This window comes from Pristis pectinata, chromosome 3, assembly GCF_009764475.1.
Source record: "Pristis pectinata isolate sPriPec2 chromosome 3, sPriPec2.1.pri, whole genome shotgun sequence".
Classification (NCBI taxonomy): domain Eukaryota; kingdom Metazoa; phylum Chordata; class Chondrichthyes; order Rhinopristiformes; family Pristidae; genus Pristis; species Pristis pectinata.
Genome location: NC_067407.1, coordinates 21,090,759 through 21,115,188, shown reverse-complemented (window position 1 = coordinate 21,115,188; position 24,430 = coordinate 21,090,759). Strand labels below are relative to the sequence as shown.

At 38.7% G+C, this 24,430-nt stretch overlaps 1 protein-coding gene across 1 annotated transcript in view; it reads right to left on the bottom strand.

Moving 5' to 3' along the window:
* LOC127567693 (receptor-type tyrosine-protein phosphatase F-like) overlaps positions 1 to 24,430 on the bottom strand; it is a 335,950-nt gene that overhangs the window by 88,771 nt on the left and 222,749 nt on the right. Inside the window, exons 12-17 of the mRNA XM_052010633.1 lie at positions 16,762 to 16,955; positions 13,841 to 13,867; positions 9,596 to 9,713; positions 6,447 to 7,025; positions 3,818 to 3,915; positions 15 to 268 (exon numbers count right to left, since the gene is read on the bottom strand). Coding sequence (XP_051866593.1) covers positions 15 to 268; positions 3,818 to 3,915; positions 6,447 to 7,025; positions 9,596 to 9,713; positions 13,841 to 13,867; positions 16,762 to 16,955 — 1,270 coding nt within the window. The remainder of the gene's footprint in view (positions 1 to 14; positions 269 to 3,817; positions 3,916 to 6,446; positions 7,026 to 9,595; positions 9,714 to 13,840; positions 13,868 to 16,761; positions 16,956 to 24,430) is intronic.

Here is a 24,430-nt window from a genome sequence, read left to right as displayed (position 1 = left end):
AATTCATATCTTACTTGACAATGGCAGTGGTCTGAACCTTGGGCAAGTTGATGGGCAACTTGCCATCCTGGATGTTCTTGCTGTACACAATTGGTTTTGTTTTTAGCAAGTTAGGAGCAGTACGAATTGATACCACCTGCTGCAGTCCACCAGCACTATTCCCCCGGTTCGTTAATACAAAGGAGTATTCAGTATCAGGCTGAAGCTTTGTAATAAGTTTTCGCATGGATTGTCCATCTACTTCTACGCTTTGGCCATTATACAAGATCTGAGGAAGGAATAAGAGAAGTGACTAAATCCTGATATCAAAACATCATATTTAACTTCACTCCTGTTTGCTATCAAAAGAATAATCAACGTCCAAGTATGTTAGAAAAACACACAACATTATAGATCAAAAGCAAAAAAAAAAACAGGGGATGCTGGAAACCTGAAATAAGACAGAAGATGCTGGAATTACTGAGTGGATCAGGCAGTATCAACGGTGAAACACAAAGTGAATAGTTCAGGTCAGTGAGCTATCATCAGAACTAAGAAAGGTCAGAAATTCCTAGAAATAGTCTAACATGCCTCAATTGGCATAATAACTAAAAAAAATTGTAAGTTCAATCCCATGGCACAGTGGTGTAGCTAGTAAAGCTGCTGCCTCACAGCTCATGACCCAGTGTCTATCCTGACCTCCAATGCTATCTGTGTGGAGTTTGCACATTCTCCCTGTGGCCCTGTGGGTTTCCTCTGGGTGCTCTGATTTCCTCCCACATCCCAAAGATAAGAGAGTTGGTAGATTAATTGGCCACTGTGAAATGCTCTAATGTGTGGGTAGGTGGTAGAATCTTGAAGGAGTTGACAGCAATAAAACAGATTGGTGAAGGTTTAGTGTAAATGGGTGCTTGATGGTTGGCCGTGGGCTGAAGGGCCTGTTTCCATGCTGCATGACTCTATGGAATTATGTGCTCTGGCCCAATTTGTTTTGCAATCACCGTCACTAAAACAGATATCATAATCACAGTGGCATTTCTGGGAGCTTGCTGTGTGCAAAGGAACAAATTTTTCCCTGCCTTACTACACTTTGAGCACATTTCAAAAGAGAATCTGATGTCTGTAAATCATTTTGGGATGTCTTAAGGTTGGAAATGTTGCTTTATAAATACAAGTCTTCCTTTTCCTCAGACCAATGCTGCATAAGGGCTTTAAATTTATTGACCCTTTTATTCAAATATATTTCTGACCTGTACTGATGTGTGCTTCTTCCCTGCTGTATTGGAAACATTAGTGAAGGCTTAGTATCTGAGAAATTAACAAGTTGCAGCCATAAATCTAGGACATGGTATCTTAGGAATAACAGCCATTCAGGTGTAAACAGGTTTAGATTGGTTTATGCCTATGTATAAATACTGCATTGAAATTTCACAACTTTTTATGTGGCTTTCTGCCCATTTTGGAGCAAGAATTCAATGTTCAGGATTTAATTGAAACTTGGTAATTAAAATAGTCTGAGCCCGATTTGTAGAGCAGAATTGAGTTTTTAAGTTGCCCAGTTGCACACCTGGTGAAAGCCTATCCAAGGTTCAAATTGAGACTTTCATTTCTATCAATTTGCTTCATTTTAGTTGAAACTGGTAATTTTTAGAAAAACAAATGTCGTACCACTGCTTTATGTCTCAGATATAATGTGATACCTGAAGACATAAATAATTTTGAGTGTCATATGTATTTTCATGCATTTGAGGCTGCCATTCACAGTTTCACTCATGGTTCTCATATCCTGAAATATAATCCAATGCAAGGAGTAATTTGGAAAGTAGCATAAACTGAGAATAATAATTCCTTTGAAGGAAATAAAAAACATACACAGCACCTATCAATCTCTCTGACTGAAGGACAAATAAATTTGAATTGTATTTGTCTATAAATTATGGCCATTGAGCAAAATTAATAATGAGAGCAAAGAGAGGATTTTATTAGAATATAGTTCATTACTCCAGGTCCTTGTTATTCATGAGGCACAGGGGCATGGATTTTACACAGATAACCACCAAGGCCCTCTCCTTTACATCCCCCAAATAAACATAGGGATGCCCCATAATGTTTTAAGGATATTAAAATGCATTAATAAATGCATTAAAATATTTTTAAAAGCTGTAAGGAAATTATTTTAGCAAACTGATTATTCATACTGAATGTATTGAAATGTAATATATTGCATGTACTGCACCACCAGGAGGCAAATAGGATAGAGGTGTTTAACACTCTTAGATAGGCACATGAATGTGCAGAAAATGGAGGGATATGGACATTGTGTAGCCAGAAGGGATTAGTTTAGTTAGGCATTTAATTACTAGTTTAATTAGTTCAGCACAACATTGTGGACTAAAGAGCCTGTTCTTGTGCCGTACTGTTCTATGAAATGTACAAAACTGATCAAAATTGAAATCAGAAGTTGCCACTGTGTAAATAAAGACCACTTTCTAATAGAGCAGCGCACAGCATGGAGCCACTGGACACAAGAGATCTGGAAACTGATCACTGTACCTTAATAGACATTGACTGGTACCTGTATACAGATACATTTGTTCGAAAATTAATCCTACCTTGTGAGTACACAGATAGCAAATCAGCAGGTAACAAGGACTGAGTGTACATTCTTTCCTAATGGCCTATTCAAATCATTAGTTCTTTGCAGCACTGAAAACGTTTGTGATTTTTTTCCCCAATGGGAAGAACACAAACTCATGCACTCCTGCTTTCTTTTTATTGATGTAGTGGAACAAATAACAGTGCATTGGGAAAAATCACAACTGACTCTATCCAAATCAACTTGTAAACTGACTTCAAAGTTACTCCTACATGGAAAATCCCTTAGATCAAAGTAAAAACTGTGGTCAAGTGGTTAATTATACTACTTAGTTATTGACTTAAACCATCAAGAAGTAGCTATTCTCAATAACTGGATCAGGATTTCATGAGTTTTCAGGCTTTTTGCCCACTTTCTGAAGAGGAAGGTGAAACAAAAGCTTGAAATTCATACTGAAAAACTATACCAAATTATATTTGAAGAAACCATGAATGTCGAAGTACATGCAATAATAGAGGGAGAGGTAAAATGCTTTTAGAATTTATATGCACAGTATATCTGAAAGTAAAAATACAGTAGTTTATAAAGGGTGCCAAAAATCTAGCATAATTTAATACAATGAATTGCCTTCCAGATCAGTTCAGAGAAGGATTACAAGAAAATACAAGATTGAAAAAAGTCTCTTTACATTCTTTTAATTGTGCATTGAACATTATGCTGAAACGTATTGTTTTGACTCCATGTAGACATAATGAAAATCCGCATGGGGGTGTAAAATGTTGCAAAACCTTATTATCTCATACAATGAAAAAGGTTATTCAAGGGCAGTTAGTATGGTTGTTTCTTTCTATATAGAAAACAATAGGTTACACTAATATAGTAGAACAATACTAAAACAGGGCTTTAAAATTGATTCGACAGCCATCGAAACCAACAGGTGGAATATGGAAGATCTGTCCTGACATTTTCTCTGCAAAAGCAAAAAGACATGGAGCAGACAACAGACTCACAGACCTACATGCTTGTGTAATTATTATGTTATTAGTTTATTGAATCAGAATCATTTACACCTCAGAATGAAGGCAAATGGAAGAATCATGCATCTGAATCCAGATGCATTTCAACTTCTTTTGAATGACATATTTTGCTCCATTATCAGGATAAGAGTGGAAGGTAATGAATTTTCTTTGAAGTTGGTGAACAGGATTTAAGTAAATTAATATGTCACTATGCTGCACTGACCTTGAAAGACACTCCTGGCTTGTATGTTTCTGGCACTTCCCAGCTCAGCAACACTGATGTCTTCATTACCGCCTTCACCCGAAAATTCTTGGCAAACACTAGGAAAAAGGTCAAGAAGATCATAACTTGGATGTTCCTGCATATCAATCTTAGACAGAAGGCCTATAGTGCACCATGATACCAAACTGTATGGATTTCAAATAAGACAATACTATACAAACTGACCAGACATTCATAATGTAATATGCACCCAAACTCTAGCTCATGGGTCAGATTTGGCCTGGCACGTTGGTTTATGTGAGAGTGAATCTGGGGGCATGGTTGCTGGTAGTAAAGGAGCAATGAAGGAGTTGAAAGGGTACACCCACCTTTTTTAACATATTCATTTAATGAGATATGAGCATCACTGACAAGGTCAGAATTTATTGCCCAGTTCCGACTGCTTTCAAGGAGATTTTGGTGAGCTACCTACTTGAACCACAGCAGTTCTGTTGGTGCCGAATGAAAGTTTCCAAGGTCGGGTGATGTGGGACTTGGAGGGGAATCTGCAGGTGGTGGAGTTCCCATGTGTCTGCTGCTCCCAACTTTCTTGGAGGTTTAGGTCTCGAGTTTGGGAGTTACTTTTAGAGTATCCTAGGTGTGTAACTGCAGTGTATTTTGTAAATGATACGCATTGCAGCCATGATGTGCTCATGCAGGAGGGATTGAATATGAGAGTGGTGAATGGGGTTAGGGTTACTTAACATGGGCTAGCTTGATGCATTTCCTAGCTTTTACCCCACTGTTATAAGACTATTGAGTAGTTTTCTAGTACGATAAGATGGACTCTTGACCTCACAATCCACTTCATTATGACCTTGCACCTTATTTCCTACCAGCACTGCACTTTCTCTTTAGCTGTTACACTTTATTCTACTATTGTTTTACATTGTACTACCTCAATGCACCATGTAATGAATTGATCTTTATGAACAGTATGCAAGACAAGCTTTTCACTGAACCTCGGTACATGTGAAAATAATAAACCAATTCCAATTCCAATAGATCCAGGCAAGCGTAAGCATTCCATGAGTGCCTGATATGTGTGTTGTAAGTTGTGTAGGTGTTCTGGGGTGTCAGAAGGTGACTCTCACATCACAGGAAAACCAGCCTCTGTGTACCTATGTAGCCACAGCATTTATGTGGCTGATCTAGTTGAGGTCACGATCAATGGTGATGCCCAGGATTTTGATGGTGGGGGACATGGCAATGGTAGTGTCGTTGACTGAAGAGTAGATGTTTAGGTCATCTTTTGTTGGAGTTGGTCAGTGCTTTTTGCCTTTAGACTTTCGTGGCACAGCTATCACTCGCCACTTACAACCGTGACTGAAAGTTGCTTAGGTCAGGCATGGATCACTTCATTTCTGCACTCATCCCCTCTAAGTCAGATCAAGATTGACTTCCCCTTGCCCTCGTCTTCCATCTCACCAACCTTCACATTTAACAGATCCTCCAAAATTTCCAACCATCTTCCATGAGGTTTCCCTAACAGACATATCTTTCCACTCCCTTCCCTTTCAGCATTCCTTTCTTACTCCCTGGTTCATACATCCATCTCCACCACTACTTCCCCTTTCATGGCATGTTATCCTTTAGCAGTGGGAGATCCAACATCTGTCCTTTTACTCCATCCCTTCCCCCCCCATTAAAGTCTCCGAACAACTCTTCCAGATGAGGCAGCAGTTCACTTGCACTTCTTCCAATTTATTGTATTGCATTTTGTACCTGCAACGGATCTGCAATGGAGAAACCAACCACAGATTGGGTGACTACTTTGTAGAACACTTCTGTTCAGTTTGCAATAACATGTTACTTTAATTCTTTGTCTCTCTACCACTCTGAACTTTGTCTTTTGACCTCCTACTTCATCCATCAATGCCGGACACAGGTTTGAGGAACAGCATCTGACCTTTCCACTGGGCCTGTTGTCACCCTCAGGCCTTAAAATTGAATTTAAGGTTCTCTCTTTCTCTCTCTCGCTCTCTCTCTCATATCACAGTGGTGGCTGTACCTTCTTGTTTCAATTTCTTTCTTTCTCTTCTGTCTCTATCTTCTGGCTTTTAAAGAAGTTGCTACATTGACAATTTCGGTCTACATCCTATCACAGTCAATCCCTTTGTTCTCTCCAATCCCTTTGCCGCTCCCATCCTCCCATTGCAAGTTAAAAGATGCTTGTTTTAGCACTTTTCTAGTTCTGATCAAAGGTCCCTAACCTGATACCTCAACTTTGTTTCTTTCCCCACTGATGCTGGCTGCCTGCTCTATGTGTTCAGCATTTTTGTTTAGTTTTTGTTTTTTGCTCTAGAAATAATATATTGCCTTTTTCTCCCCAGACTTTCAGGTCCTTCATATATGTTATTGCATACTTATTGCACTGTGAGGCTTTGTTTTGGATCTAAGTGCAGTATGGTTCCGACCATCTTTGTGATTTGGGAGGACAATTTATTCAGTGCAGCAGTCAGAGGTTGATTTCTTTTCTGAAGTAGCAATAACCCTGGAATTCTGGACCTATTGCTGACCATTACCATCATTCATTCATGTTAAGGCCATCACTCAATATATAATTATCAATAAATACTAAATTCCTTACCTTGGTCAACTGGCATTGTACGGGACTGAATGCTGGGACTATATGGACCATGCCCTTTGGAAGTGTGAGCTCTCACTCGAATGTCATATGTGGTGTCTGGTTTCAGGTTACTGAGGGTTATTTGAGTTTCATTTGTAGTATTGGTGAGGTCCTTTGGGCTGTTGATATCATGATACAACACTGTATAGAGGATCATCTTCCCATTCCTCTGCGCCATAAATGGCGGGTCCCATGAAAGATCAGTGGTGGATGTTGTCAGTCCCACAACACGCAGATTCTGCGGGAACCCAGTTGGTACGTCTTCCTGTGTTATTATTTTCTTCACCATCTCCTCACCGAATCCTGCTTTGTTTTTGGCACACAAGCGAAAGGTGTACGTGGCCCCTTTGTATAAGTTTGTAACTGTGTAATGGTCATCAGTTTTACTTAGTTCAATTACATTTGGCTGGTCTTCGTCAGCCCGGCTGTACTGTAATCGGAAACCCAGCAGTTCACCCACCATCTCTTGTGGTGGCTGCCACTGAATAAGGGCTGTGCTCATATGAGTGACACTGATAACCATTGCAGGCTTTCCTGGGACTAAAGAAAGAAAAGCATGGTAATAATAAACAAGTGAGTACATTTTCATTTAGCTCACACAAATACCTATCAGTTTCAAAATGATCAGTGTATCACCAAGGCCAATTATTCATGCAACAATGAAGAGTAATGCAAGTATAAGTTACTAATTCTAACACATTTTTTCAGTGCTCATTTTTGCTTCCTTCCTCACTGTACAGGCAAAATTCCTAGATATGTACATACTCTTAGGTCAATGGCAGTTTCATCCTTCTATTTTTATCTCAATGTAATGTCAGATCCGGTTATTTTCGAATCCGCAGGTTCTTTCAGGAATCCAAGAATGAGTTGAAAACAACTTGGTGCTTCACAAAGTTTTATTGGAAAAGTTTAAAACAAAGAAACAGTCACAGAGCACATGGCACTAGCTTTACTACTAGGAGATGAGCCGAGACAAAAGGAACTAAAGATGAACTAGGGCCAGGAGGGGGGTGGGGGGTGGGGATGGGGCGAGGAAGAGAGCAAGAGGAGGATTAACAAAAAATTACACCTTTTATACCTGAGATAAGAGGTACTCCTTAGTTAACAATAGTCCAAATCAGGAAACCTATTAGATACCTGTGGCCAAACCAACCAATGTAAAAACACATATTCACCTGATGGATGAACCAATAAACTAGGAAGCGGCTGTTCCTTGTGCAGCCACTTGTGGTGTATTAAACACCACACATGTTAAAAAAAACTACTTAAAACAGTCAAATCCAACAGTAAGAAGATTCAACAGAATTAATACATTCAAGCTTTCCAGTGGCCCAGCTGGTAAAGATATTTGTCTAATATTAAACTAACCCATAAAGACAGGAATCTCAAGTTTGATTATTTTTATCCAATTTCCACCAACAACCAACTCTCCCTCTCTGTTATGACTAGATGCACTATTTTAAAAAAACTCCCAAAGTGCAAGTGAAAATTTGTGCCAATGCATGGCTCGATTATTTGTTTTGTGGTTTATGTTAAGGTAGATCATAACGTTTTCAGAGAATGTGTGACAATAGCCTGAGCACTGGAAAATAGCAACTATAGTTTACCAATTAACCATATTTTCCTCATCCTACTTAGTGTGACTAATAAAGATATCTTATCTTATATGTGCAATAGAACCATAGAAAACTACAGCACAGAAAACAGGCCATTCGGCCCTTCTAGTCTGTGCCGAAACATTATTCTGCTGGTCCCATCTACCTGCCCCCAGCCCATACCTCTCCAGACCTCTCTCGTCCATGTATCTATCCAATTTACTCTTAAAAGTTAAGAGCGAGCCCGCATTTACCACATCAGATGGCAGCCCATTCCACACTCCCACCACTGTTTGAGTGAAGAAGTTCCCTCTAATGTTCCCCCTAAACCTTTCCCCTTTCACCTTAAAGCCATGTCCTCTCCTACTTATCTCTCCTAATCTAGGTGGAAAGAGCCTACTTGCATTAACTCTGTCTATGCCCCTCATCATTTTGTAAACCTCTATCATATCTCCCCTCATTCTTCTCCACTCCAAGGAATAAAGTCCTAACATGCTCAGTCTTTCCCTGTAACTCAACTCCTGAAGACCTGGCAACATTCTTGTAAATCTTCTCTGCACTCTTTCAATCTTACTGACATCCTTCCTGTAGTTCGGCAACCAGAACTGCACACAATATTCTAAATTTGGTCTCACCAATCACTTATACAACATCACCAAAACATTCCAACTCCTATACTCAATACTTTGATTTATAAATGCCAGGATGCCAAAAGCCTTTTTTACAACCCTGTCTACCTGTGACTCTACTTTCAGGGAATTATGTATCTGAACTCCCAGATCCCTTTGTTCCTCCGCACTCCTCAGTGCCCTACCATTTACTGTGTATGTCCTCCCTTGATTTGTCCTTACAAAATGCAACACCTCACACTTGTCTGCATTAAATTCCATCTGCCATTTTCTGGACCATTTTTCCATTTGGTCCAGATCCCTCTGCAAGCTTTGAAAGCCTTCCTCGCTGTCCACGACACCTCCAATCTTAGTGTCATCCGCAAATTTACTAATCCAAATTACCACATTATCTTCTAGATCATTGATATATACAACAAACAACAATGGCCCCAATACTTTCAGATCTAAATAACCATTCCATCACCATTACAGCTGAGTATAACTACCTTCATCCCTTTCAATGAATCCTTCCATGTTACAGACCTTTTAGAGGACCCTACTTATATTATGGTTCACCTTTGACATTCACAGAAGTAAATCTGACTCAATTTAACAATTAATGCAGTAAAACTGAATTAATAACATTCATCTGCAACCCTGTATGTACATTATACAAATATATAATTTTGTTTCATCTCTAAATGTTTCCATTTAATGCTGATATTGGAGATCAAGTCTATTTAAAGGTAATATAGAACAGCTGAGTGGGCATTGACTAAAAACTAATGTCATTACTAAGACGAATAAAAAGCTTTTTGTTAGAATTATTTCACTTGCCAGAAGAACTTCTCTCAGTATAAAAACACAAGCAGACAATGACTACAGTACTTGAGACCCTACATACCAGCCCCTGAAGTAGTAACCAGCTTGGGTTTGCTGCGTGCTCCATCCCCTCGAATGGTATATGCTGCTACTGTAATGGAATATGTTGTTTCAGGCATCAGTCCCCCAATGGAAGCTTCCTATTATTAAATGCATCAAAAATAAATAGGTTACACAGAAACCAATGCTGCACATATACTCATAAAGATCAACCAGGATTAGCAGAGGATCAATGGACAGATGTCAGGCTGGCATAGAATCTAATTTGACACACTTAGTAATAAATCTGGATGTTGCACAGGGGATCAATTGGCTATACCAAGGAGGCTTATCCAGCACAGGACAAAAAGGAAAAACCAACACACAATGGGACAAGGAGATACTTGCAAGATCTTGGCAGTGCACTATTCCAGGATGCTTTTTAAGGATTACTTACTTTTGTAAATGTTTTCATCACCAGTTGAATCAGAAATAACATGGATTTAAATGTATTATCAAAACTAGGAAAAACCAAAACGTTTTTCAAGAATCTGACTCCACAGCATGAGAACATCTTACTTCAAATGAACATAAACAAAATACACTCTTTTCTGATGACTGTTTAAAGAGATTAACAACTGGAATTTTGTCAGGTTTTACATGGCACTTTGTTGGAAATAATCACTGCATCAACATTTGCATCCAGCTAATTAAATCAGAAGTATTCTTTGTGTGAGCAATCCAGGTTAATCGATCACACCTCACAACGGTAATTTCAGAGGTGCCGAACTCAATAACCCACAGAAACAACAGAGAGTGAGCATATCATAAAGTTACATGTGAATGAAATAATGTAATAAAAATATCAAAGAGAATCAACTGAGGAAATAATTTATAGAAGTCAAAAAGCAACAGCAGTGCACTGGAAACCAACTGCCCCACACATGCATACCACTGTAGACACACTGCCACCTCATCCCAACTCTGCATTCAATTACTTTTGGTGAGAAGTACTTTGATTCTTCCAAGACATCTGGTAAAGCTGTTTTTGAGCAAACAGGAAAAAAATCTTTGTATAGAGGAATATAATGATAGTTTTCTTCTTGTGTGTGTGATACAACTGACATATACAATCCCAAATATCCATCCATGGACTGAATATAGATTAACACAAATTATAACTTTATTTATTTAGTCATTTGGGCATTAACAAAATTGGTGCCTCACCCTTTTCTAAAATTACAAAGAGAAATGCTGCTCTTCAAATATACCACCACAGGAAAAATAGTAATTGGGTGTGAATAATTAAATCCACCTCTTTCCATGAATTATATCAGTGCCTTTAAATATAGAGTTACCTCAATTCTAGAACAATCTCACAAACTTTAGTGGCTGGGAATGGGAATTAATAACGTAAATATGTAAAGCTGTATTTCTCTTTTCCCACTGGTTGATCTGATATCCATCTCTGCCCAGTTTCTCAAGATAGGGATCATTAAACATTCATACTGACATCCCAATGCCTCAAACAACAAGTGGGAGTTTGCCACTGACCCTAAACAAAACATGAATGGTGCTACTCAGTAAAAGGGAAGGGAACAGTATTAAGACACATGAAATAAAAGCATGATACCAAAGCCTTGAAGGGGTCCACATTTGGGTGGGAACTATGGAGTATGATTGAAGAAGGGGCAGCTAAGAGCCTTTTCCTATCATCAAGGTACTTAAATGTCTTCTCACTAGTAGTCCAGGGACAAGATCAATATGTGAATGTGCATACGGTAAGAAAAGGAACTAGGATCCTCGAACTCTATTCCACCCACATATATCTGCTTACTGTGGGCAGCAATAGGGCACAGTGAAGGAAATTCAGCTTTGAGCAGTAAGTGGGTGTGGTCTTTACTACCTGGTTTGCTCAATTTTCTATCCTGTTCGTGCTTGTTGAGTTTTGTTATCTTGCAATTTAGTTTAACAAAAAATCCAACTGATAAAGCTGAGCCTATCTTTTACTGAGGAAGGCATGTTCTTAAAAATAGGCAGGGAGGCAGAAAACAAATGACCCATACATCCTATAGACTGTCAACACTGTCAGTTGACTGTGGACTTTGTTCTTTCTCACTGATCTTTTCCATTGCTTATCCTAAATCTTTCATGCTATGTTGAAAACAAGCTGATCTTTATCATGCTTTATTGCCTAGACCGGAGCTTTGCCCAGCTGAGCTGATCCAGCACCACTGCTTTACATGAAATCAGTAGTAATGAAACAAATCTCAAATTGCAACACATCACACATAACAGTGAAAAGGAAAAGCATGCATTTGTACTAGCACCATTAAAAAAGAAAATGTAGTATAGATTTGCATCTACAAGTAGAATACCCACGAAATAATCCCAGCAAGTATATTTCTCATGCAAATGTGTAGTTTAAGGAGCAGAGGAAGATCAATGCAAAATGGCAAGCTAGGGATGTCAAAGAGAGATCAACAAAGGTGTACACTCTATAATCGCTTCTTCCTCAATTCCTTTTCTGAGACTCATCAAATAAATACTTCTATTGTTCCTTTCAGCTTACCCACAGTACCCTACATTCTAGCTCTATGCAGATTCATGTAAACATATTAATTTTCATTGCAATTAATGAGAGGGAAACTGAACATTTAAACATTTAAAATTTTAAAGAAATCAAGATAACTTTGATCATATTTTATCTTAATTAGTTCTTTAAGAAGCACTCAAGTGGCAGCACGATAGCACAGCAGTCGGTATGCAGCCACTTGAGTGCTCCAGGGACCCAGCTTCTAACCTGACCTTGGATACTTTCTGTGTGGAACTTGAACATTTTTCCTGTGATCAAGTAGATTTCCTCTGGGTGCTCTGCTTTCCTCCCACATCCCAAAGGCATGCTGATAGGTTAATTAGCTACTGTAAATTGCCCTTGATGACAACAAAGATCAAAGACAAGTTGATGAATATGTCTAAGAGAGACTAAGTCATAAGGGTACAGGGAAATCAGGAAAGGGGAAATGGGACTGATGGGATTGCTCCTCAGGGAACCTACATGGAGCTGATTGGCCAAAGGGCCTCCTTTTGTGGTGTGATAAGATATTGTTGCAGGTGAAGAGGATATGAGGTCCATAAAAGTTATCCTTTTTGCAGATTTACATATCACAAAACAATTTGTGATTATTGTGGTTTCCTTCCTTGATTGTTCCATTAATTGCCCCTACCTTCATCTGATTTTTAAGCAGTCCCTCAGGATGAAGTATGACCTGCTTCCATGCCATTTCTATGAGTTCTAAGGTGGCTGATGAGGCCATTGCTGGATAAATAGATCCTGCTACAGGTGGGGTAGGAAACACTTGACAGGATAAGCAGTGGGTATTTTGGAGGTGGTGTGATCTTTCTGCTAGTCTTTCGTATCCTCCTGATGAATAGCATTGAGTTCTCAATGCTGCCCTTAATATTCCTTCTTTATTTTGAGTGTCAGAGGCCAGAGATTCCTACAAGTTGCTGGGGATGCTAGATTTTTTTTTATCAAAGAGGCTTTCTGAGACCACACAGCTCCAGGGATCCAGGTTCTATCCTGACCTCTGGTGCCATATCTGTGGAGTTCATACATTCTCTCTGTGAAGGGAGATATTGTGATATACTGGGATTTCTTTTGCAAATCAGGAGCACTGTTAGTGCTAGGAAAAGTGAAATTCTTTGGATTGCTACATTGCAATTATCTCTTTCCAGTATTGGATTGTAAATAATAGCTCCCAATGTGTTTGGTGAACATTTGCAGATCTAAAGATAGTTCAACCATTAGTAGAAACACGTCTAAACCTGCTCCATTTGTATTTGTTTTATGCTTTAGTAAATGGACAAGAACTGAGCAAACAGCAACATCCAATTATTTATTTAGCTCCAGAAGTATAGCATCAAAAAGGACCAGAAAAAGTTTGTTGAATTTATATTTGATTACACTAATAAAATGTACTTCAAAGTGATTTTGATCATTGACTCTGATGCTGTACCATGCTTGCCACAGGGCATGACAGGTGCAGTCAGTGCCATTATTTGGTTCAGTGCAGAGTGACTGTAACATTGACTCATGGTATGGACTGTAGGCTTCACTAAATAGAGTAGCTCTGATCAATTTTAAACGGTATACTGAATTAAATAGTTATGTAGACCCTACGTGCTTCTTTCTTACTTAAACCTGCTCTGTTACATTCACCTTTGACATCCCTCTAATGATTTGTGATTGAAGGCCCATGCCCAGAATTGCACATTTATTACTCACATAGTCCTGGGTGTCCTCAGACTCCCACTAAATGGATGGTTTTGGGGAAAATAAAGACAATCAGAAAGAAGGGATTAGAGGAAAGACAATTCAGACTGGATTAGTAAGGATACATGCTAACTATAAATGGAAAAAAAACTACAGAACACATATTAAAATATAAACTTTAGCCTGGTTTGAATAACAGGTTCATCTTCCAAACTAGAACAAGATTCAGCCATCGCATTTACAGTGATAGTGTTTGAGACCTGTTCGTATCAATACCTGTTGCTTACCCTTCGTTTAACCTCTTGTAGTGCATAGCCCTTAGTTGTAACGGACCACTTATTTCATTCCATACTTCAGGTCATCAGAAATAGGATTTATATTTCAGAAATGTTACACATGCACAATGTAATACTGAACTATAAAATCAAGAACAGCATATAATCACAACATTAAAGTCACCCTTTATTAACCTCTGCTCATTTCATATCTTTGTACTGATTTTCAGCTATTATCTGTGTTGTAAACTCTACAGTTCAAAAATTCTACAGATACAAAAATATGTGATTAAAATTATGAAAAATGCAGTAATAAATATAGGTGACAAGTTAATCAACTGATTAATTTCCACTCAAACACCATGAAATTTTTGCCAAGAACAAGGATAATGCTAGGTGTTACTGTAAGGTGCCAAATTTATATTTACCGAAGTTAAAATTTATCACCAGAACAAGCCATACCAAGTACGCTGGCAGTCTACTGTCTGATAATCTATTGTTAAATCCACCAAGGGGTTATTCCACTTCTAATAAGGTCAGGCCAACCTAATAATTGCAGATTGCTCAACAATGACTTTCTACATGAGTTGGCTATACAAACACATACTGAATCCATGACACACAATGTATTTCCCAGCAATTAATTATAGAAAGTTTCTTGTTAAACTACTAACAGTTAGACAAAGTTGAATAATTTTACAGAAACAAAATAACAAATGAAAAACACAAAAACATTTGATCAGCAGTTCAGTGCCTGCACAAAACTAGTAAGAAATTATTTGGTTGCAGGCTAATTTTAAGTGTTGAGCTGATGCAGTAAATTGAAGACATTTGATAAAATGTACATAAAAGCCTTATTCAGAAATGAAGAAGAGACATTCTTAACTGGTGTATTTAAAAAATAATGGATAGGAGGCAAATATTAATATTGAAGTCCACAATTCCCTACACTCTGTTCAGGTCCCAACAGATAGGAAAACTGCAAATATAACTTCCCTTTTCACACAAGGAGGAAGATAGAAACAGGAAACTATAATTTGCCTGACATTACAAAAATGCTGGAATCCATGACTGAGGAAATAGCAGCATGAAAATCACTCAAACACTCAACATTGCATTTTGAAAGGAAAATCACCTTCAACAAACTTATTAGACTTTTTTGAGGGGATAATAAGCTAGGTGATTAAAGGGGAACTGCTGGAAGTAGTATTTGCATTTCTAGATGGAATTCAGTAAAGTGCCACATAAACAGTTACTGCTCAAGGTTGGAAATCATTGCGTTGGGGCTATTTACATGACTAATTAACAGAAAACAAAGCGCCAGTATAACTGGGTCATTTTCAGGTTGGCAACACAGTAACTTGGGGTGCTGCAGGGATCAGTGCCATTGTCCAACTATTTATAATCTCTACTCATGACCTAGATGAAGGGATGAGTAGAGTGTAGCCAAATTTGCTGATGATGCAATGACTAATGAGAAACAAGTTCAGAGGAGGATCATATCCAAGATTGTATTAGCCATGATCTTACTAAATGACAGAACAGGCTTACCCTTGTTCCTATTTCTTATTTTATATTGTATTTTATGTTTAAGAAGAGGCTCCCCAGGCATTAAACACATTGTTTTACATGCTCTATATAAATGATCTGAACCTGGGGACAGAGAATACAATTTTTAAGTTTGAGAACAATGCGAAACCTTGCATGTTGTGTTGAAAACAAAGTCTCAGCCTGATTTGATAAGTAAGCAAGGCAGGTTCTCTGCAGAAATATAAGAAGTAAAGAATGAAGAAAAAGAACATTTAAAAGAAGTAAACAATAGTATGACACCTACCAGTACAATCTACTAAATACTACTGAAACTTGGAAGAAGCTGCAGAAAGAGTAATACAAAAAAAACTTTTCAATTTTTGCTAACACTCCAACCCACTACCAAAGCTATTTAGTAAGCACTTAGTATCTCAGAATTGTCTTGATTTTGTGTGATCATCAGTTTTACTTTGATTCCAATTGGTTTCACTAGAAGTAAAGAAAATAAGGCAATGATAGTTGCTACTGCAGTAAGATGATTTACCAGTTACATTCCTGAACCTAGACACAAAGTCATCAAATAAATCATAATAATATATTGATATATAATATAAATACAAACTGCTTTAATAATACTTTAGCAGCAATACACATAAATAGCTTTTAATTCTATGCTTATCTTCACATTTTGCTTTTGTTATTTTCCAAAATTAGTTGTACTTTATTTGGGGGAAAAAATCTGAACATTAACAAGAGTTTCCAAACAGTCCATTTTTCAATTTCTGCTCACAGTGAAATTTTAGAACAGATTGAAAAAGAAATCGTGGTGTATTTCAAGCACTATTTATGGATCAAAAAGAAAAAGATAGTATTTACATTATGAATAGTCAAAGCATTTATATATTGACTAAAATAATCATTTTCTGAAAAGCACATTTTCAAACTCAAACCTAACAGGAAAGCAAGTGGGACCAAACATTATTCATGGTTTCTACTTTCAAAATCCATCTGAGAAAACTAGTCTCAAATTTTGCTTTAATTTGGTATTTCATAAATACATGTTATAGTATAGTAATTCCTTCATCTCATGATTCAGAATTTCAACTACATACAAATAACTGCTCTTACCTGCTCTTCTGATAACATCACATCTTTAATTACAGGATGTCCTTGTGGTTCCCCTTTATCCATGCGCACATAAGTGACTTGGTATCCACGGATATGTCCATGGTGCTTGTTAGACACTGGCGGCTTCCAAGTGACTTTGATTGTTGTTGAGTTCACACACTCTGCTTCCACTTTTCGTGGTGGTGCACTAGGCACTATAGTAAAAAATAATATTAATTTTTCAGGAACGATTTCAGAAATCCTAAAGCTCATTCATACTTGATAGTGAACATTTTCTTCTACCCTCCATCATAAAGAGACAACCATTTTATGGAATTCAACGGGTTAGTGAATGTAACAAAACAAAAACATTCGCAACAAAATAAAAAAGCACTTTAGGATAGGCTGGAGATTCTGTGCTACAACTTAAAATTCATTTGAAAAAAAAGAAATTCATTGAACAGATTTACTAATTGCCTTCAGAAAATGGAACCCTAATTCCACTATTTGGGGTTAATTCAACAAAATTTCCAGGAGGAAAATCAGTCATCACATAGTTCCAATTTTCTCCATCTGATGGGCCCATTTGGAGAGAAAACAAGTAGAATAACAGACCCTACTGCAGGATTACTCCTAACATAAATCTGATGATAAACAGAAATGTTATAAATTAATAGATGAATGCACTAAAATGATAACTTGATTTTCATGTGTGTTTAAGTATGATCACAGTGCAGGGAGAGGAAAGCAAAATTGATACCTTAATGCTGCATTTAAGCAATTTCTTTGATTTATGTGCACTTAATGCAGCTTCTGTTGCTTTCTCCATGCATATGATGTAGACTGAGGGTAGAGTGAAAGATCATTTAACTAATGGCCATCATTCTGAATTTAATTGTTGTCCTCACTTTACATTCACATAGGTTTCCTTTCAGCAGTTTTCACTGGTAAGTGATTTGATGGGCTGCTTTTTTTCCTTCTGGAGCCCAACTATCACACCTCCCATCATTGCAACATATGAACAGAGATGCTATGATTTAGTAATGAGTAATTGAGATTGGTATATCATCTTACAGTAATTCTTAAGGAATTCCTGTGTTTGACTTATTTTCTCCATACAAGCATGATGCAATTATATCACAGCTGGCAATTAACGTTAATCTCCATGATGTTGGTGGCTCAACAAGAAAAAGATCAGGAGTGTATTCTATTTAGCACAGAATCAATATGTTCTAAAGTATTCCACTTGTGCAAGGGGGCTTCTGTACATCAGTTTTCAAACAGACCATTCCTCCTTAGAAAAAAAGATTCTTTGCCCTATAGAAAATTGAGTCTGGGGAATTAACAATGGAAAACAAAAAGATAGCAGGTGAATTAAACAGGCAGTTTCCATGAGGCTTCACAAAAGAGGACACACGTAAAAATCCCAGAGAGAACTGTTAATTGGGAACTGGAAGGAAGGGAGGGGGGAACTCAGGAAAAATATAATCACAAGGGAAGTGGTACTGAGCAAATTGTTGGAGCCATGAGTTGACAAGTCTCTGGACTTCACCTTAGGGTCTTAAAAAGAGCATCTAGTGAGACAGTTGATGTGTTTGTTTTAATTGTCCAACATTTGCTAGATTTGGGGAAGATTCCATTAGATTGGAAAGTGGCAAATTCAACTCTATTCAAAAAGGGGAGGGAAACAGAAATCAGGAAACTGCAGGCCAGTGTACTTAACATCTGTCAAAGGAAAAATGTTAGAACCTATTACTATGGACTTTATAACAGGGAACTTAGGAAAAAAGTCAAAGTAATCAGGCAAAATCAATGTGGTTTTATGGAAGGGAAATCATGCTTGACCAATTTATTAGGGTACTATGAAGAAATACAATACTGTATACTGTGGATAAAGGGGAACTAGTGGACACTATCAGGGATATCAGGGCTATCAAGAATGCTAACAGGCAATACCAACTCAAAATAGAGTCCCTGACCAGCCATCAGTTATGGAAGGGCTTACATGCCATAAGAGGCTACAAGACGAAGTCGGGCTGCATAGCTAACAACAGCGCATCCCTTCCGGAAGAACAACACATCCTATGTGCGTTTTGAACAGAAGGGAAGTGGATTGTCACCATCCACCCTGACAGCCACTAATGAAGCTGAACCTGTGATCACAGTGGAGGACGTAAGATCAGTCTTCCGGAGAGTGAACACGAGGAAAGCACCTGGCCCAGATGGTCTCCCTGGCCGTGTGCTCAGATCTTGTGCTGGTCAGCTGGCAGAAGCATTTGCGGACATATTTAACCTCTCCCTGCTTCAAGCTCAGGTTCCCTACTGTTTTAAGAAGATCACTATCATCCCGGTACCGAAGAAAAGCAAGGTAACATGCCTCAATGACTACTGACCAGTGGCTCTGACATCCACCACCATGAAGTGCTTTGAGAGGTTGGTCAGGCATGGATCAACTCCAGCCTACCAGACAACCTGGACCCATTGCAATTCACCTATAGCCGAAACAGGTCTACAGTGGATGCCATCTCCCTGGCCCTACACTCAGCTCTGGAGCATCTGGACAGTAAAGACACCTACATTAGACTATTGTTTATTGACTACAGCTCTGCCTTCAATACAATAATTCCAAGTAAGCTTGTCACCAAACTCCAAGACCTAGGTCTCAACACCTCCCTCTGTAACTGGATCCTTGACTTTCTAACAAACAGACCGCAATCAGTGAGGATAGGCAGCAATACCTCTGGCACGATTATTCTCAATACTGGTGCCCCACAAGGCCCTCTCCTCTTCCATCGGGTAGAAGATACAGGAGCCTGAAGGCACGTACCACCAGACTTAAGGACAGCTTCTACCCCACTGTGATAAGACTATTGAACAGTTCCCTTACACAATGAGATGGACCATGACCTCACGATCTACCTTGTTGTGACCTCGCACCTTATTGCACTGCACTTTCTCTGTAGCTGTGACATTTTACTCTGTACTGTTATTGTTTTTACCTGTACTACATCAATGCACTCTGTACTATCTCAATGTAACTGCACTGTGTAATGAATTGACCTGTATGATCGGTTTGTAAGACAAGCTTTTCACTGTACCTCGGTACAAGTGACAATAATAAACCAATACACTACACTTTAGATAAGATATCCTTATTAGTCACACGTACATCAAAACACACAGTGAAATGCATCTTTTTGCGTAGTGTTCTGGGGGCAGCCAGCAAGTGTCCCCACACTTCCAGCGCCAACATAGCATGCCCGCAACTTCCCAACACATTCTTTGGAATGTGGGAGGAAACCGGAGCACCCGGAGGAAACCCACGCAGACATGGGGAGAACGTATAAACTCCTTACAAACGACAGCCGGAATTGAACCTGGGTCGCTGGCGCTGTAATAGCGATATGCTAACCGCGACGCTACCGTGGCTGCCTTAGATTTCAGAAAGCATTGAAGAAAATGATGTTTCAAAGATTATTGTAGAAAATAGCTTAAGCTGTAGGAGGCAACATTATGCTACACATAGAAGATTGGGTAGCTAACAGGAAACAGAGTAGGCATACATGAGTCTTTCTCTAGTTGGCAAGATATAACAAGTGGTGTGTCAAAGGAATTGGTGATGGGTCCTCAAATTTTTATTATTTATATAAATGACCTGGGTGAAGGCAGAGACAATATAGTTACTGATTTTGCTAATAGCAGAAAGAAAGGAAAGTACACTTTGAAGAAGACATAAGAAAGCTACAAAGGGATATAGATAGGTTAAGTGAGTGAGCAAAGATCTGGCAAGTGAAGCATAATAGGTGGGAAAATGTGGAATTATCAATTTAGCAGGAAAAGTAAACTAAAAGCACATCTTCTAAAAAATGAGAAATTGTAGACATCTGAGATGCAGAATAAACTTGATATATTAGTGCATAATATATGTTTGCAGGTACAGCAGGCAATTTGGAAAACTATCAGAATTGCATTGTTTATTGTGAGTGAAACTGAATACAAAAAGTAGGGAGTTTATATTTTAGTTATATAGGGCATAGGTGAGACCACATTTGGAGTACTGTGTACAGTACTGGTCTCCTAACATAAGGAAGGATATATTGGAAACAGTTCAGAAATATTTAACCAGACTAGTACATGGAGTTGCTGGGTCGTCCTATGTGGAAAAGTTGGATAGGCAAATGCATGAATCTAATAGAGTTAAGGAAGAATTAGAGGGGACTTGATGAAAGATCCTGTAGGGTCCTGACAGAATGGATATGGAGAGGATGTTTTCTCTTATGGGAGAATCTAGAATCGGGGGTCTGCCCTGCTACTTTGTTCTTTGTCTGATGGTCCTCTATCAGGATTTATCACTCTCTGTTGAGTCAGTCTCTGCTTATTCCCATCATGGTATTGATTTTGCTTCACTGCTGTCAAGACCTTTGGCTTTTCACTCATCTACTGCTTCCTGTTGTCTCTGACTTCATTCATCCTCAAATGGAAAATACCCTGGATCTCCATTTTCCACAGAAAGATAATCAAGGTACCCATTGTTACTTAAGCTCCCTCAAAAAGCTACTGAACTCACTTGTCTGCCTATATCTGTCATAAATTCTGGACATCGGTTTATCAGTACATCAAGCCAATTTCACGCATCTAAAGGGTCAACTTTATCTCACCATATTTCACTTTAATTTTGACTTTTATTGCCTTATTCCTATTCTCTACCAGTAATGAAGACACATCTGGCTTAACCTTTGCCATTCATTCTAATTCTTCCCTACTCAACCTGCTCTTTTACATCTTCCTTTTTGCCTGTTGTTATTTCTATCATTTATGCCTCCTTTCATATTCCTTGAGACAGCCAGCAACTCACATCCTTGCATATTGAAACTCAAAACCTTCTCAATTGTTCTACTCTTCTGCTACAATCCCAGGCTTCAATCCCTGTAGATTAAACCCACTGTCTCCCAATATGCTTCTTTTCACATTATCTGAAGGAAGGCTATTGCCTTCCATTGCATTTCTTTCAATATTTTCTTAAGGGAACCTTTATAAGGTCCAACTGGACCCCTGTTCCAAGCTCACTCATTGGGTTTCTTTTGTCATCCTTTCCATCCCAATACTCTTTCCACTGCTGACCTATAAACTCTATCGCAGATCAATCAGATGGGCACAGCCGCCATGCCTTTCAAGGATAGTCAATCCCTGCCAACAAGATTCTTACCATCCAAACTCAGTATACAGTGTATAAGTTGCACCAGAGTACAAGTTGCTCCCCCCACGTTTGGAATTTAAATTTTAGAATAGCACATTCCTTGGGTTGAAGATACATTCAGATCTCCCTATATAAACTTTGTGTCAATAATGGAGAAAATGAAATCAACCTTTGAAACTTTATTTATTCTATAAACGGTGCATATTTTCACTCACCCATACTAGCCCCTTCCAAAAATATTCAGAATGTAGAGTGATACATCAGGTTTTACTGTAATTGTAAATGACTGCATTGCATTATTGATGGCATCATGTCCTTGAAGTAAACTTGACTTAATGATGAGGACAATGCCAGCACACTATCCCCAACCCCCATGTCCTCTTCACCCCAGCACCTCCAAAACCTGCAGCTGAATCTTTCACACCTGCTATACTGGCATGAAACACTTTTCACATAAGCCCACCTTGATCTGTCCTCCTATTCTTCCTGTATTTTTATGTTGTCCCTCTCATTCCCCTAATCTCCTGTAATGTACTTTTTTATTTGTTCCCCTCCTCTCACATCAGTGTTAAAGTCTTCAGTCTTTATCACCAACTCTAGCTCCAAAGATACTTTACACTAAGTATCGGTATTGGTTGGTATTGGTTTACTATTGTCACTTGTACCGAGGTACAGTGAAAAGCTTGTCTTACGAACCAATCGTACAGGTCAATTCATTACACAGCACAGTTACATTGAGTCAGTACAAAGTGCGTTGATGTAGTACAGGTAAAAACAGTAACAGTACAGAGTAAAGTGTCACAGCTACAGAGAAAGTGCAGTGCAATAAGGTGCAAGGTCACAACAAGTGACATGAGGTCATAGTCCATCTCACTGTATTAAGGGAACCGTTCAATAGTCTTAAGAAGAAGCTGTCCTTAAGTCTGGTGGTATGTGCCCTCAGGCACCTGTATCTTCTACCCGATGGAAGAGGAGAGAAGAGAGAATGTCCCGGGTGGGTGGGGTCTTTGATTATGCTGGCTGCTACACCAAGACAACGAGAGGTAAAGACAGAGTCCAAGGAGGGGAGGCTGGTGTCTGTGATGCACTGGGCTGTGTCCACAACATTCTGCAGCTTCTTGCAGTCCTGGGCAGAGCAGTTGCCGTACCAAGCCGTGATACATCCAGATAGGATACTTTCTTTGATGCATTGATAAAAGTTGGTGAGAGTCAAAGGGGACAAACCAAATTTCTTTAGCCTCCTGAGGAAGTAGAGGCGCTGGTGAGCTTTCTTGGCTGTGGCATCTACGTGATTTGACCAGGAGAGGCTGTTGATGATGTTCACTCCCAAGAACTTGAAGATCTCAACCCTCTCGACCTCAGCACCATTGACATAGACGGGTGCACGTACACCACCCCCTTTCCTGAAGTCAATAACCAGCTCTTTTGTTTTGCTGACATTGAGGGAAATGAGTATCCTTATTGCTGCCCATACACACTGCACCAAATGATTTCTCATCTTTGGAGATTTCAGTCTTCATCTCAACTCACTTTTATCTCTTTCCTCTTTTGGTACTTTGCTCCTTTGTCACACTTTGCCATCCACAAAACCTTGCATGTCAGAGATCAATGGACATGTCCACAAGCCTAAGCTGTAGAAACATTTAGAATATATTGGCCAAGGAAAATAAATAAAATTTGCAGAAATGGGTGAATGAGGGAGAAAGCTTTTAGGGCCAAACATACTGCAGTGACTTTTCAGATTCTTTACTTCCTTATATTCCATAAGAACAAAAAACTAGTGTAGATATAAAAAAGCAAATTAATTCCAAATATCATAATTTAGAGAGGTGTTTCTCATATTTTCTTACAACATAGATCATTCGGCCCATTGAATCTATGCCAGTTCTCAAAGCAATCCCATCAATCCTCTTCCTTATCTTATTTTTCTGTAACCTATTCTCTCTCAGATGCCAATTAATTCCACCCTGATTCTTCTACCACCTACCTACACCAGGGTTAATCTACAGCAGCTCATTAAACTGCAGACCAACAGGTCTTTGGCATGTAGGAGCAACCACATGGCCACGGAGAACTTGCAAACTCCATAAGATCAGGATTGAACCTGGATAAGTGGAGCTATGAGACAGCAGCACAACCTGATGAGCCACTGTGTTATCCTGTTTCCATGGAATACCAAGTACTAATTTGCTTGAATCAGACACCAAGGTTGTAAGATGTTTCATCTATCCACTTCACTTTGTGGGGTGAACTTCATTCATACAAATAAAACATATAAGATGCATAGAGTGATACACTATTTTCAGATAGAGTGAAGATGATTGGGGTAATTCTCCTGTCATCCAGGCCTGATGATTAGACTGTTTATGAAATGAGATTGATTTCATGTGCTATTCACAACACTTTTTGAAAAACTATGTTGCTTTTACTAAAAGTTACTCCTGTTTCTCCCAGTCTTTAAACAGATTCTATCTACTAATTGAATTAATTATG